The sequence below is a fragment of the Corvus kubaryi genome, unplaced genomic scaffold, assembly GCF_017639235.1.
Source record: "Corvus kubaryi isolate FWS band 111438036 unplaced genomic scaffold, C.kubaryi_AGA036_p1.0 37373, whole genome shotgun sequence".
Taxonomy (NCBI): Eukaryota; Metazoa; Chordata; class Aves; order Passeriformes; family Corvidae; genus Corvus; species Corvus kubaryi.
In genome coordinates this window covers 893,857-909,088 of record NW_024581121.1, presented here as the reverse complement: position 1 = coordinate 909,088, position 15,232 = coordinate 893,857, and the positions used below count along the sequence as shown (strand labels likewise).

Below are 15,232 nucleotides of genomic sequence, written 5' to 3'. Positions count from 1 at the left end.
CTCTCAACCCCTATTTATTCCCTCATGCCAGCCCAGAGATAATATTACTTCCTGGCATTGACCAGCAAATTCCCTTAAAATTCCCTTAAAAGATAATATGAGTTCAGCAGGGAGAGGAGACTGACAAGAGTTTGTATATGGGAGCTATTCTCCAGAGGTGCCCTTTCAGACCTTTTTCTGGCACAGCTTTACACCAGGAATTAGTTCTGCACACTCTGAGAGGCTCAGGAACACCAGATCCCTGGCCCTGAAACTGTCTGGAATGACAGATTCAACTGTTTCAAGTATAAAAGGAACAAGGAGAGACTCACACACACTATTACATTTTAGTCTCACCCACAGCTCTTTTAATTTTTTCAGCTCAGCTAAATTGGTTGTGAACAGACCCTCTGCTGAACCCCTCCCACCGCTGCCCACAGCGTGCCCTGCAGTTCTGGGAGAACACATTCCCTCCGCTCTGGGGAGCCGCGCTGCTTTTCCTTACCATACTGCACCAGAGACGAGGTCTGTGTGGTGGATCCCATGTCCCAGGAAGCAGCAGTGGTGCTCCCAGCAGGCTGGGTGTGCTGAGCTGCCAGCTGAGCCAGTGCCTGGGCTGTCTTGAACTGCTCCAGGAACTGTGACCCTGTAGTACTGCTGCCTTTGGCCTCCCCGACATCTCCAAACCCTTTCCCCAACATGCTCACCTGCAATTTCAGCAAGGAGAAAAAGTCAGCATGTCCCATGGCTTGGGCTCAGAGGACAGGTGCATCCCTTACCTAAGGCCAAACACACTGTACCCTGCTGCTTCTCACTGGGTGCCTCAGCTTAACACCCTTGAGCTCCGAACACACACCCGCTGCTGGCAGGAAGGGCTCATGTTTCTTTCCCAGCCTCCACCGTGTGTGAGCACAGGTATGCTCATCTCTTGCCCAACCCATGCCATGGTACAGTGCCACGGAGGATTACAAGGGAAATTAACAGACAGGATCTTTAAAAAATGTACTAAATTATTCTCATGCATTCAATTACACTAGAAGAGAAACACCAGGAGATCTTGCCTTTATAGTTAATATGAAAATCTTTCCTCAACTATCTCACCATTAAGTAAACAATTTTTATTTCTTTCTGCTAAAGTTACACAAAGCAGCATCTGCCCAGGTCTATGCCCATCCCTGACTCTGACTCAATGTCTCCTTCCTTCTCCTGTCAGTGGATGCCAGCATTCCATACCACACCAGTTCCCAACCAGTTCTGTTTCTCAAATTGTTGGAACTGCAAGCCCTGGACCAAAAGAGCTTTTCCTTTCCTTTAAGCAGGAAAGAAGTGTGTTTTGCAAATCTGACAAGGGCAGCAGGGGAGGAATTATCCCAATTATTTCAAATTGAACAATGAACTTCAGGCCACTGCTTTTAAAGCAGACTAGCAAATTATTTGGCTCTACCAGCCCCAAGCAGGGAGCAAGTGTCAGGACTTTACTTCCTGTATTACCCAAACAGACAGAACAACAGGGGATAAGCAACCTCAGCCAAACACCCACTGGCAGAACCAGCATCTCCTTACCATGCTGTGGTGAGAGAAGGAGTTTCCAGAAGCAGGCTGGGTTAGAGCACTCTGCTTAGAATTGCTGAACACCAGGGGCTGTGCCAAGGAAGGAGTCTGGGATGACTCCAGGTTTGTTGACTCATTCTCCATGGAAGAGGGTGTCTTTCCTAGCAGGACTGCGAGATCAATTCTGGGTAGACAAAGACCCACTGAGGTTACCAGAAGCTCCCACTTCCACTAGAACAGTATTCCCCCTCCAGCCTCACAGCTTTTACTTTACAAATTGAAGGAATCTGCAGAACATTAACTCACAACTGCCAGCAGCAACCTCAAAGACAGACTGACCAAGCAAGACTCCGCATGGCCTTTGATTTTAAACCATGTTCTACATTAATTTAACACAGCAAAATGCCCCCAAACCTGAAGAACCAGCAATAGAGCCTAGGAAAATCTAATCCAGGATTAAGACCCAAAAACCCCTAAGTCAACCCTTCCACTTAAATCCACCCCATCTCATCTCATTTAGAGCTGCTGCATTTTAGCTAGCTAGTAAGGTTTAGTTGAAGATGGCAAATTGCTCCAAGACTCATGAGCTACTTTTCCCAGGTAAACAGCATGACCATTGGCTCTCACCTTTGCCCAGCAGTGATTGTCACATTCTCAGCAGGCAGAGGCACTGAAGACACATTGGAGGCTGTGAAGATCTTTGTCTCTGACAGCTGAAAGGTAAAAAAGGAAAAAAGAATCCAAAAGTGAGAACAGCACCTCATAACAGTGCCTATGACACAAAGCACATGAACATTTGAGACAAAGAGCCACAGAAAAACTCAAGAAATTCAAGTGCTTAGACTGAAACTTCTCTAGCATTTGGCTCCCATCAGAATCAGCTTCTATTTCATTTGTTTCTTCTCAGGCAAGCGCACAAATCACCTGCCAGTGAAAAAAAACCCTCTCAAATCCTTCTACAAATTTCCCATAGTCCACAAATCCCCTAAGACTGCTGGGACTTTGGACTGTTGCTCTGAGTCAATGGCATGCAGCACAGACCTGCAAAAGCCCCTGCACAGGTAGGTGCAAGCACTGGTAGCAAAGCCAAGGAGAAACTTTAGACCCATAGCTAAGCTTCCAGTGACCTGGGCTCACTTGGATGATCTACTTCAGCTGTGGAAGGGAAAATAACATTGCTCAAATATTGGAGGAGGGTTAGTGACGACCTGTGATTTAGCCTGGAACATATCTGAACATGAACAGCTTCTATTCCAGACTGAGGAGCTGCCACAAACTGAACTGCCAGAGTTTAAAAAGTAAATCCAGAACTCCTGGGAGCACCTCACACACACTGAAGGGAAGAAATGCTGTCAGAGGCTCCCTTTTAGCAGAGACCTGACTGAACAAAGAAAAGCTGCTCATATCTCCAAACACAGCAGTAGTGCTTCCCTCAGGTGGTGCCTGGAAAGCAAATGCTTCCCGTGCTTGCCCATTCTGTGGGCTGAGCCAAAATGAGCACACAAAACTAACAATCTTACTAAAAAAGCCCAACCGTACTCCCATCTGCAGGAACAGAAGTCCTTCCTTGATTTGGAGAGACTGAAGCCCATTTCAGAAGGAACTCATAGATAGGCATTAACAGGAGGTGCTAACAGTGCCCATTCTCCCCTGAAGGAGACATCAGGTAGAGAAGGTGGTGAGACACACCAAAGAGCATGTCAGAAGGTAAAGTCAAGAGCTTCTTTTCCATCCAAATCACAAAGACCAGCAGAGGCACATGATGTGCATGAAACCATGAAATTGCTGCTGGTGTGATCAAAGGCAAGCCTTCCCCAACTGCCATTCCACCAGAGGAGTGGAGCAAGAGTCCTGTGTGGAGTCAGGCCAATTTTTGGAAGAATTCCATCTTGCAGTTACAGGAAATGAGAGGATCAGCCTCAATGGCCCAGGAGATCTCTTCTTGTCTTGGGCTCCTATGACAAGCTCTATTACACATATCCTGTAGAAGCTGCGACAATTACTTATTCATCATAGCTCCCAGAGCTGGGAGCCTGGCTGGGGTTCTGTCCACAGTTTGGGGAGAATGGGCTTTGAGCTGCCCTGGCAGCTCTGTGTGTACAGACAGGACAGCAGATGCAGATGCTGGCAGATGCACAGAGGAGATGGGTTTGGAAAATACCTACATCTTCATTCCAGTCCTCCGTGCCCCATTCTTCTGTCGCTGCCCTCCATGCACCTACAAGGACAACAACAGGTACAGAAGTTATGCATGCATCAAAGCTCTACCTCCAACAGCTGGCGGAGCACTGGGGAGCTTTGCAGGCAGCCAGGAGGACTTCTATTTGCCAATCAGACAAGTTAAAGCAGTCAACCTCAACCCAGGCTTTATGGTCACAGTACCGTGATGGGATTGCCTCTGCCTTGCTGGCGCAGGCTGGGCTGAAAAAGAGGGACCACTGGGTTGGCAGATAGGGCAATGCACACCCTCCCAACACCCAAAAGGGGAGCTGGGCTCCGCAAGGAAGTCCCAGCATCGTCCCCAGCCTCCTTGTGCCACTTTCCTGACTTCCCCTCGTACTGCAGTAGCTGTAGGTTTGTGCACCCGCAAGCACTCAGTGTTACCCCAGCAGCTCGGACAGAGCACCTCCCTCATGGGCCTCCTGCCAGCTCTGGCACAGGATCTCACCACCCAGGTAAACCTCAAGTTTCTATAAAACTTAAGGATAACTGAGCCATTCCCATGATTCATCTTTCCCCTGACAAAAAAAGTCTTGAAACCTCAGCCCACCAGAACCTCCTGTGCAAAGGCAAATGCGATTCAGAAAAGAAAATTTAAGGGACTAAGCAGTTCCTGCATTTTCTGTGACCAGCTTCAGAGATATGCTCAAAGTGTGCAGCTTGAAGTACCAAGGAAAAAATTGGGAAAAACCTCAGCTGCAATCCAACACAGCGCAATTTAAGCGAGCAAAATTTACCAGAAAGTAAGAGTTTTGGCTGGCTGCATTTTCAACTTGTTCCAGCCCTCATTTCCATCACAGTTTAACCTCTGTATTTTGAATATTATGTGCTAGTTTCAGACTCCATTTAACAACTAAAATTCGGTTTGGGAAGAGAGCAGGAGCTTTCACATCCCCAAAAATCTCAGAGCATAAAGTCAGCCCCATTTTGTGCAGCTTGTTTTCAGTCCACACAAACCAGATCAACGAAATTTGAGAGTGCCTACAGGGTTAATCCTAAAGACACTTACTGGATGGAACAAGTTGGTATCAGCTCTTTTACAGCATAAAACACAGCACGTGGGGAAGGAGAACATTCTGAGTTCTTCTGCAGGACACAGATCTCCCCATATAGACTTTAAGTGTGTATTTAAACAACCACTTGTCTAGAACTGGGGGATTTAGTGCATGAAATAACTATCAGTGAATTATTCTTTTTTCATTACTTTTTTGTTTTGTTTGACTAGTTGGGCTAATTCAAGAAGTCTCCCAGGATTTACTTTTTTCTATAGTCAAGTTTGAAATACAGATATTAATACAATATCACTTGCCAGAACACCAGGAGTCTTAAGGCACACTACCCCTTCCTCCACAGCCAGAACCATCAACACGTTCAATGCAAAACACATCTGCAGTTTAGAAACCTAAATTTCCCCAATCCTTAGATTTTTGGTGCCCTCACAGCAGTAGTGGGAAGGCTGCTTTCCAGATTTCCATGGATCAGGAGGATCATTCTAGCCCAAGCCTTACCCAAGAGGTAAAGTAGGAGCTGAATGTACCTGCAGCTGGCCCAGAGAGCAGGAAGACAGGAGAGCTGCCCCAAGAAGAGTTTGTGCATGCAGGAACACAGCATAGGACTCTTAAGTCTTGTTTGTTTGGGGAAAATAAGAAGAAAAGCAAAGCAGCACTAAAAGCAGAAGGAAACCCTGCAGATTAAGAGCAGCCATTGACAGGGCTTTCCCAGCAAGTCTACTCCTCAAATACTGGACACTGACTCAGCACAGCTCGAGCTCCCTACACACAAAGGGGCAGATGGAGAATCAAAGACCTGCAATGTATAACCAGGTATTCACCAGGAACTCTCCAGAAAGCTCCCAACTAGCACAGCATGGGAAGTTTTTTTAAAGAAAGCAACTGCATCACTCTCCATCAAGCTCTTTTGAAGGGGAGAGCTGCAACACAAGCAATACCCTGAGCCTTCTAACACCATTTCAGAAGGATGGTCTTCTGAACAGGAAGCCTTCCTCTCTGCTTTCAGAAAGCCCTTCAAAGAGCTGCTGGTCTTTAAGCTCCTCAAAGCAAAAAAAAAAAAAAAAAAAAAAAGAGGAGAAAATAAAATTAAGCCAACAACATGTGCAAATATGAATGTGGTTAAGGAAAAAAAAAAATTCCCTTGTGTCTCCAAGTTTTTCACATCCCTCCCCAAATATGCTCTTTCTTAGTTTTAAGCTGGGAGATAAGAGACTCAGCTTGCTCCTCCCACAGCCCCAGCCTCTCAAGGACTGGATCCAGGCTTGGCACCCTGCACTGGGAAGGCAACAGACCCAAAGGCCACCACTCTGCACCTCGAAGGAATGTTAATCCAAACAAAGCCAAAGGGCAGCAAAACCACAATGGCAGTGCTGGGGCAGATGGCCTTGTGCTGCCTGGGGAAGTTAAAGATTGACAACCCTGAGGTGAGAACCAGGAAATGCTCCAACACAGCAGAAACACTCCACATGTCTGCCTGCCTTTGGGTCCTTGCAAGAGACACTCTCGGCCTCAACACTTCTCCTCCTTCAAGAGTCAAGTGGCAAGTTCTTCTAGAAGGTCCCTTAGCCTCAACTTCAAGATCTCAGGTTAGATGGAGGAGACAGCTAAAACACGATGTTGGCCTTATTATGGACACCAATGGAATTCTATAGAGATAAGGCAAACTGATATCTCACGGGCATCTCTTGGCCTCCTAAGGTATAATGGTGTAAGAGCAGGAAACCAAGTGGCCAGGCACGGAGCAGCTTTGCCATCAAGCATCCCTGTCATCTCAAAATCCAACATCATCTCCAACTGCAGGGAGGCAAAGAGGAGCAGCCAGGCAGTCTGAGCAAGCCAGAGCAGCCATTAGGCACTGCTCACCCAGCAGCAGCCGTAAGTGGAGGCAAAGCACAGAGAGAGTTCAGCCAGACCAACTGCCCTTGCAGCTGTGTTGTGACCCTAAGCAGGGACAGCAGGGAGACCAGGGGAATGGCACAGGGACAACAGCAAGTCACAGCTTTCAGGATATGAGACAAAAGGAATATGACTGAGCTGCCTCACACTTCCTGCCCTCGGGTGGGATACTCTGTGCAGCGGACACAGAGCTGCTCTGGCATTGAGAAGCAATGGATGAAGTTAAAATTTGCATAATCCACAGGAATTGGTGTTAGCCTCTCCCAATTTACATTCAAGGTGTCAGCGTTAGTAAAAGCACAGCCAGAACAAACGTCAAATATTAATTAAAATGAACAAATTAAGAGAGAGAAGAATGACATATCCACAGATATTTCAGATTTTTTAAAAAAAGCTATAAAGTAAAGGTATCCGGGGCAGTTAGTGCACCTGGATGTATCGTACCAGGAGCAGTGTCAAATTTTCGGGGATAATTTGACCCCTCACCCCCAATGAAATCAAGTCCTGAAACAAAAAAAAAAAAAAAAAAAAAAAAAAGAAAGACAACCAGTGAAATTTTGACTTAAAGAAGTGAAGGTGAGTTTCATTGCCCCCACGTACACCAGTCACATTGTACCTGTGGATATTATTAATTTAAAGAGATGCCTGTGGCTACTAAAATGGAAACAAAACAACCACACACAACACAGGTGACCAGCTGAATTGCATAATAAACTTTACAGCTGTATTGTAGTACTAGAGCAAATTTGAGCTGTTCATTAGAAAAATCTTCAGTTCCCCCTAACCACACTCTAGCCCACTTTATTCCACCAAACACCAACACAGGAAAAAGAAAACCATCCATGCACAAACCTGCTCCCACTAGACAGTTAAACTTCCAGCACACAGAGCTTGTCCATTCTCATCCCTTTTTCTGAGGAGGCAAGCACACCCACTGCCCCTAACACATTCCCACACTACTCCCTCTGGTATTTAAAACCCCTTCTCAGCTGCCAAGGCGATCACTCTGTCTGCTGGTGTTTCACAAGAACACCCTCCTTCCACAACAGCTGTTTTCAGAAGGGAAAAAACCAAACAAAACCCAAAACCCAAACAAAATCCATGAAAACACAAACGAACCATCCCCACCCCTCTCCCTGACACTAACAGTATGAAGTAAAAGGTACCCCAGTTTATGGGACTTTAATTCTCTCTTTCCAAACCTATCCGTTTTTCAGCAAAACCAAGAAGTATGGAAGTGGCCTAAAGCATCATTAACACAGGTGTGGATGCTTCTAACACCCAAGATGTGTTATTTACTTCAACATTCAGTAATTGTGGAAAAATAGTTTGACTTTGCAGTGGTGCAAGATTGCTCCATAAAAAAGACAACAAAACCACCCAATAGGCCACTTACAGTCAAGGACTGCGACTGTCCCATTAGCACACTGCAAAATCTGAGTTCACCTGTGGCTCAATATTGTGCGTACGTGAAACAAAACCCAGAGCAACAATTTTCCAATGCGGGAGAATTTTGCAGGGGAAGCTGGGTGCTCAGAACCACCCACGTTTGGTTCAAACAGGGAAGGAAGAAGAATTGCTTTCAGCTCGTTTCTGTAACCAAGTCCTATCCCACCATGGTTTGAGCAAGATGACCATGAAAGAAAGAATGCTCCCAGTATCAAAATCAAGAGCAATACATCTGACTCCAAGAAATATGCTCTGGAGGATGCACCCAACACTGGGAGATCTGGGATCTGCTTATCACACTACAGTTTACAAAAAACACTTTTCCAAACAGTAGCATGGTTTCCACAGGAAAACAAATAGAGGTGAGTGTTCCTGTGCCTCTGTTGGGCAACAGCACCCACAAGCTCAACCTGGAGCAGTCATCCAGCTCCCATTTCCAATGTGCAAAGTGTCAGGGTCACCGAAATCCATCTCTGAACCAACAACCCGTTCCTCCATCCCTGAGCCTAAGACCTGCCTAGAATGTCCTCATTGCAACTGGATGGATGCAAAATCCACTCAACACAAACCAGCACACACACACGTGAAGACACTTACTTGTGCCATCATCTGGCTCAAAGCTCCCAGTGTTGTTCCACGTGTTGTTGTTGCTATTCCCGTAGTTCTCATCCGTGCTGGCCGGCTCGGCATAGTCAGCTGGGTTGAAAGTTCTGTAAGAAATACAAGGATGGAAAAGTTCACTCTGTCAAAGCATTTTGAAAGGAATTGATTTTATTCAGACCATAACACATCTCACAAGGCAGCTCTCTCAGCAGAGAGATGCTTCAGCTACACCAGCCATCCCAAATTTAAGTTACTATGATGCAGTTTGGGCCTTATTAACAACAACAAAAAAAAAGGAAAATGGGAACAGAAATGACTGACACAAACAGTGCTATCCATGCACAGACTTTTATATTTTTGCTGTGGTTTGGGTCAGTGAAGCTTACCCCATGCCTTGGGCAGAAAATCTTCCCCCTCGCCGTCCAGAGCCACCTGTAAATACACACACACACACTGCTAGTCCCTTGGCTCTACATCACTGGGAAAGAAACACTTCAACAAGACACAGAGTTCTGATGCCCAGAATATGAAAGTGGAGAGGATCTTCCTGGGTTGATGGGATTGCCATGAACATCTTTCCATGTATGGGAGTGACCTCAGCTGGCTGGCAGCACAATTAGCAATGCATCATTCCAGGCTCAGGTGAGCTTTCCAGCTGGCTGTAAGCACTGGACCCCAGGTTCTGATTTCTGCAGTATGTGACCTTGGCTACAATTCCTAAGCAGCAGATTTTGGGGTAAGATTAATTTCTGCCCCAAGTATTTAAAGCCCAAGCCAGTGGTGGTGCTCAGGTACATGTGCAAGAATGATGAGGATGCAGGTTCTGTTACTAATAGCCATTGGCCCACCTGCTAAAATAGTCAACCTTGAGTTTTTTAACTTCCCACCTCTGTAATAAAGCACAATTTTTTTTCTAATTCTGCAGATGGGATGCAAGAACTGGGTGCTGTTTCTAGCATCTTTAGGATAGGAATGCAACATGTAGGCACTAAAAGTAAGCCTGAGAACAGAAACATCAAGTGCATACTTTCAGTTTGGCAATTCCTCCCATAAAAGAGGCTTTGGAACCTCATGGGAGATAGATACACTGATGTCATTCCTCTCCTCCCACCCCCTTGGACCTCACATCCCGTGTGTACCTCGGCCTCGGCCACGTCCCCGCCTCCCTCTTTCCGTGCCTCTTCCAGAAGATCCTCCACTCTTACCACCATCTAGCCCATTTTCCTGGCCCCGAACTGAAAGACAGAACAATGCAAAGACAATTTCAAGACTCATCCTGCTTTAGGGGGGATACTCAAACCAGACCTCAAACCCCAAAATGCAGTGGCTGTGTGGGGGACCACATCACCACATGCTCCCTGAACTTTTGATTTAAGCTGATGGTAAAGTGAGGGCATCACCCAAAGAATCATCTCAGACAGGGGAGCATTAAACAGATCCACACACACACGGTTTTCCTCACAGATGTGTCTGCCTGAAAAGCTTTAGTGACAGCTGTTATGCAGCACACAGTGCTTTGGGGTGAGAGTTTGGGGTTTAATAAAGGGCAGGTCCATACACTCTCTTCCACGGGTGGCACCTCGCCCTCGCCTCGGCAGCCCACCACGTCGTCTGCTGAAATCCCGCTCCCGATCCCGGTTTTCTTTGCTTTCTTCACTGGGTTCTGTCTGTCCACTCTCCTTCTGTCCTGAGACACCCTTCTTCTTCCCAACCATTTCCCAGGAATGCTGAAGGTTTGCAGAGGGGAAAGAAATTAATCACAGTTTGATCAATGAAAGCTGCAAGTACACAAAGACTTAAACATGCTACAGAGAATGTAATGGGGGTCTCTGCAAAAATGGTTTCCAGACCAATTTTTTTTTTTAAGGAGTCTATCGGCCTACACACAGCACATCATCTTCCTTCAAGCCAAGCTTTCCTACAGTTGACTGGCATGCAGTTTGAGGTAACAGGAGATGAGTTATTCTACTTCTGCAAAGATCTACTAAAATTCTTCAATAGAGAGGGCACGATACTTCTGGAGTTCAAAGCATGGATAAATTTACCTTGCTTAGGGGAAAAAAAGCCTGCCGTTTCACACAGGTCACCAGGAGCTCTCAGAATAACCCAGGTAAATGTTTCACAGTGATATGCAGTCAACACTTGGGGTAAGTTTTCCATAGATGCAAAGTGATTAACAAAACCCCTCCCCTAAACATCAGCTCAGATGGAGAGAAACATCATAGAATTTATCCAACAGGCAAGTTCAACTGCAAAACATTAAGTATGCCTCCAGCTCACTGCCGTGGGCCTGCACCCATGTATTTTCTGACAGTTGCAGTGGTTTCATACCCTTAAACTGATGCTGCACACTGTTGGAACTATTAAAAACAGTCTTAAGTCATTGACAATCACCTGAAAACACAACTGGCAGACAAATCAACAGCTGGGTTTGAATGGCAGCATGTAGGGACAGTGACAAAAACCTCAACAACATAGTGGCACAAACTGCCATCAAACCCAAGGCTTCCAAAGTCTTTCTCCATAGGTATCTGGCTCAGAAATAAACTTTAAAATTACAGTATTCCAAGTAAACATTTTTTTAACCAAATCTAATCCAATGCTAAGATCATACCTGCTCCTTTACTGTTTGAAATACAGTACATTATCACTAACTAGCTCAGCAGGTAAGCTGCTTTCAGCATCAGAGCACCCAAGCAATTAACAGCTCTGTTTCTTATAAGAAAATCCCTTTTCTGGGATTGCTGCACAAACTGGGTCCAGGCCAGAAGCAGCTCCAAGGTGCTTGACCAATGGCAGTGCAAGGGCTGCCTGTACTCAGTGACTGCAAGGCCACCGGGCTGGAGCAGTGGCAGCCCAGCACTTCCTCCGCCAGCTCCCTTGCCTGCTTCTCCATGGCCCTACCCTACAGGACCTCGTGCTGCTGATCCAATAAAGGAGGTGCTGCTACACTGTCCTGGATGCTACTCTCATGAGCAATGTGTTTCTCCAGGCAATTAAATTGCTGTGATACCAGGGGTTTGTCCTCTGAGTAGAAGACACTGATCACAAGACATGTGGAAGAGAATATAGTTGTGGCTGAGCTGTGCCTCAGCAATGCACATCCCTATCATTCTCTTTTCTAAAAGGATTTTCCAAAAGCTATTTTATTCAGTTGTCAACGGAAGGGGCTTTCTAAAGACAAGGAGGAACACACATGTGTGTTGTACACAACTTGGCTGAAGCCAAACCAAGCAGAGAACCAGACACTGGGGAGCAGCTGCAATACACAAAACATAGTCTGAGATGTCCAGCTCATCCACATACCCCCAGGGCTTATCACAGGCAAAAAAATGAGCTAAAGCATAATATTCTAAAATGATATTTAGACCCTCAACTCAGAGTTGAGTTGGCTCCAACCAAACCGGGCTGCCAGGAGGATAAGTGAGATCAGCAGCGGTTTGGAAGGATCTGACATTTGTAGGCTTTTTCTTGGGCTGTAACAGAACTTGCATCTCTGCTGTCTGTCACAAAAGGAATGACGCCCTGCACGCAGGCAGAAGGTTCCTCCTAAACAAGCACTCTCATTCTTTGGCTGACCTCAGCTTGCCTGAGACAAGCACCTGCATGAGAAACAGCAGCCAAGCCCAACTCCACAACAACAAACAGCAAAAAGGCCCTCGAAACCGTGGCATAGGCAGCAGCACAGAAGCCAGTCGGTGCAGCACTGAGAAGTGAATCTTTAGGGCCAGAGACACAAAACCACGTTACTCTGACAGAAAGGAACCACAGCTGACACACACCTGCCTTTCAGTGCAGGTCACTCAGCCCTCATGGGGAAAGGTAAGTTCCTTCACACTCAATGGTGTGAAAGCACATACAGATGCCACTGTACTATTGTTGAACTGCTTGAATTCAAAAGTAATAGAAAGGAAATTACTTAGGGCATTTTCTCTTCTATTCCTTCAAGCCTAGGGCCATTCTCACAGCCTGTGCAAGCCCACAGAGAGCAGCGTTCAGCAGCCAGGTGACAGTCACACTGTGCATGCTCCTGTGGAACTAGTCAGTCATAGTGGCTCTCCTTATCTTGACATTACTGGATGCTTCACCTCCAAATATGCAGTTACACTGAACTAGGCCTCACCAGATTTACAGGACCTAATCCTACCGTGTCCGGATTGCCCTCCAGCAGCACATTGATGGCTCTGTTGACATCTCCGTTGCAGTCATGCAGAGCAATCACACACTCGTCCTGGTTCTTGCCTGTGATGTCGATCAGCTGTAGAGAAGACAACACCATGGTCAGCATGTTCCAAGCCAAGATAGCACCAAAATTTCTATGGATGTCTCAGGAGGCAAGCAAGTTGAATCCCAAACCAGAAACTCTTCAACAAAAAATTGAAGGGCTAGGGAATCTCCCCAGCCTTCTCAGCTTAATTATGTTCTTCAACAAGAAGTGACTGAGGGTGTGAATTTTTGAGTTACCATTGTTTCACCATGACCCAACCTACAAACTCCTTTTCTCAGATAACACTGTTACCTGTAGAAACAAACTAAAAGTTCAGCAAGACAGAAGTTGCTGCACCTGCATCAAGGCAACACCAAACACAAACACAAGCTGGGGGAGAATGGATGGAGAGCAGCCCTGAGGAGGACTTGGGGGTGTGAGTTAACATGACCTGGCCATATGCACTGGGAGCCCAGAAAGCCAATGCTGTCCTAGGCTCCTCCCCAGCAGCGTGGGCAGCATGTGAAGGGGGGATTCCACCCCTCTGCTCTGCTGAGACCCCCCTGCAGAGCTGCCTCCAGCTCTGGGGCCCCAGCACAGGAAGGACATGGAGCTGCTGGAGTGAGTCCAGAGGAGGCCACGGAGATGATCCAGGGGCTGCAGCCCCTCTGCTCTGGAGACAGGCTGGGAGAGCTGGGGGTGTTGAGCCTGGAGAAGTAAAGGCTCCAGGGTGACCTTAGAGCCCCTTCCAGGGCCTAAAGGGGCTCCAGGAGAGCTGGAGAGGGACTCTGGACAAGGGCCTGGAGTGCCAGGACAAGGGGGAATGGCTTCCCACTGTCAGAGGGCAGGGTTAGATGGGATATCAGGAAGGAATTTTTCCCTGTGATAGTGGCGAGGCCCTGGCACAGGGTGCCCAGAGCAGCTGTGACTGCCCCATCCCTGGAAGTGTTCAAGGCCAGATTGGACAAAGCTTGGAACAACTTGGGATAGTGGAAGATATCACCATAGCACAGGGGTGGAACTGGATATAACATCCCTGCTGACCCAAACCATGCTATGATACAACTTTATGAAGCCAGTCCAAGGAAATTCAGGTGAGCAGCCACACGTCCCTCCCATGTCCCCAGCATTCACAGTACTCCCAGTATTGATCTCGCCTTCCTGTCAGAGTTCACCTTAATTTTCCACACTCACTTGTTTCACCTTCTCCTCAAAGTCAGCATCATTGTGGTCCGAAATCATCTGTGCAAGTCGAATCTGTTCTGCAGTAGCCTAAAGAAATCAGAGAGAGAGCGCATAGTCAGAGTGGCAATTTTCCAAACCATCCTCCAAAGGCCATTCTGCTACCCCAAGTTCTCTGGAAACTCTGGAAAGGAATCAGTATAGCAAAGAGAACGTACAAACAAGGGTCAGAGAAGGAAAACTTCAGGGAAAGTGAGATGAAAAAGGAGAAAGAAGAGGAGTCTGGAAGAAAGGGATATACTGTTGAATGGCCTCATGGCACCAGATGAGCAGCAGCCACCCAAACCGTATCTGTTTTGGAGCAGATCTTACCACCACCAGACCACCAAGACCCACTGCAGGTGGCTTCTTGCATTCATTAAAGTGTGTGAGGAATGGACAAATGGAAGTAAAACCAAATCTCAGCAGCAGCTCCCACTTGGAGGCACAGACATGGAAACCCCAGCGTCAGCAGCTGCCCAATTAACCTGGCTCTGGCAGCAGCACCTTGTGACATGTGGGGAGTTCGTCAGGCCCCGCTGTTAGCACCGGACCCCGCAGGAGTGCCAGGTCTCCACCTACAAGGTACCTGCTTCCCATGGCCACTGCCCTTACCTGCGGCCGCTGCTTGTGCTGCGTCTGGCTCTGTGTCTGTGTCTGCTCCCAGCTCCCCCGGGCTCGGTTAGTGCCCACCGATGTCATCATTTACAGTATATACAAATAACAGTATTTACAAGGTTGAACTCTGTGGTGGGTCAGGGGAGAAGAGAGAACGGACTGTTAGATACCAAAAACAAAAGGCAGCACTGAGACTGAACAATCACATGGATAACAGAGCCAAAATGACTGCTGCAGACCCCAACCCTCCCCACCACCTCCCTAAAACCACAGCAAGCCAGGCAGCCAGCACCATGTGCTCCCAACACAAAACAGCCACTTGTACTTCCTGAGGTTTCACACCAGATACCATGGCAGAGTGTTCCAAATGGTGCATCACCTGCATCCACGTGGGAGCAATCAGGCCCCAGGAGCAGAAGTAGAATCATACTCACAGACTGGTTTGGGTTGGAAGAGACCTTAAAGCTCATCCAGTTCC

The 15,232-nt window shown here is 47.0% G+C and overlaps 1 protein-coding gene across 13 annotated transcripts in view; it reads right to left on the bottom strand.

The window, feature by feature from the left end:
* Positions 1 to 15,232, bottom strand: part of UBAP2L (ubiquitin associated protein 2 like) — a 30,534-nt gene that overhangs the window by 11,536 nt on the left and 3,766 nt on the right. For 2 of the 13 annotated variants that reach the window (XM_042034545.1, XM_042034546.1), the window contains exons 2-13: positions 14,752 to 14,881; positions 14,110 to 14,187; positions 12,832 to 12,966; positions 10,267 to 10,435; positions 9,848 to 9,943; positions 9,095 to 9,140; positions 8,703 to 8,815; positions 7,086 to 7,160; positions 3,696 to 3,748; positions 2,158 to 2,243; positions 1,543 to 1,714; positions 485 to 686 (exon numbers count right to left, since the gene is read on the bottom strand). In XM_042034545.1, coding sequence (XP_041890479.1) covers positions 485 to 686; positions 1,543 to 1,714; positions 2,158 to 2,243; positions 3,696 to 3,748; positions 7,086 to 7,160; positions 8,703 to 8,815; positions 9,095 to 9,140; positions 9,848 to 9,943; positions 10,267 to 10,435; positions 12,832 to 12,966; positions 14,110 to 14,187; positions 14,752 to 14,841 — 1,315 coding nt within the window. In that variant the 5' untranslated portion in view covers positions 14,842 to 14,881. Of the gene's footprint in view, positions 1 to 484; positions 687 to 1,542; positions 1,715 to 2,157; positions 2,244 to 3,695; positions 3,749 to 7,085; positions 7,161 to 8,702; positions 8,816 to 9,094; positions 9,141 to 9,847; positions 9,944 to 10,266; positions 10,436 to 12,831; positions 12,967 to 14,109; positions 14,188 to 14,751; positions 15,227 to 15,232 lie in introns of those variants that run through there. The other 11 variants (XM_042034548.1, XM_042034547.1, XM_042034553.1 and 8 more) reach the window with 11 other exon arrangements.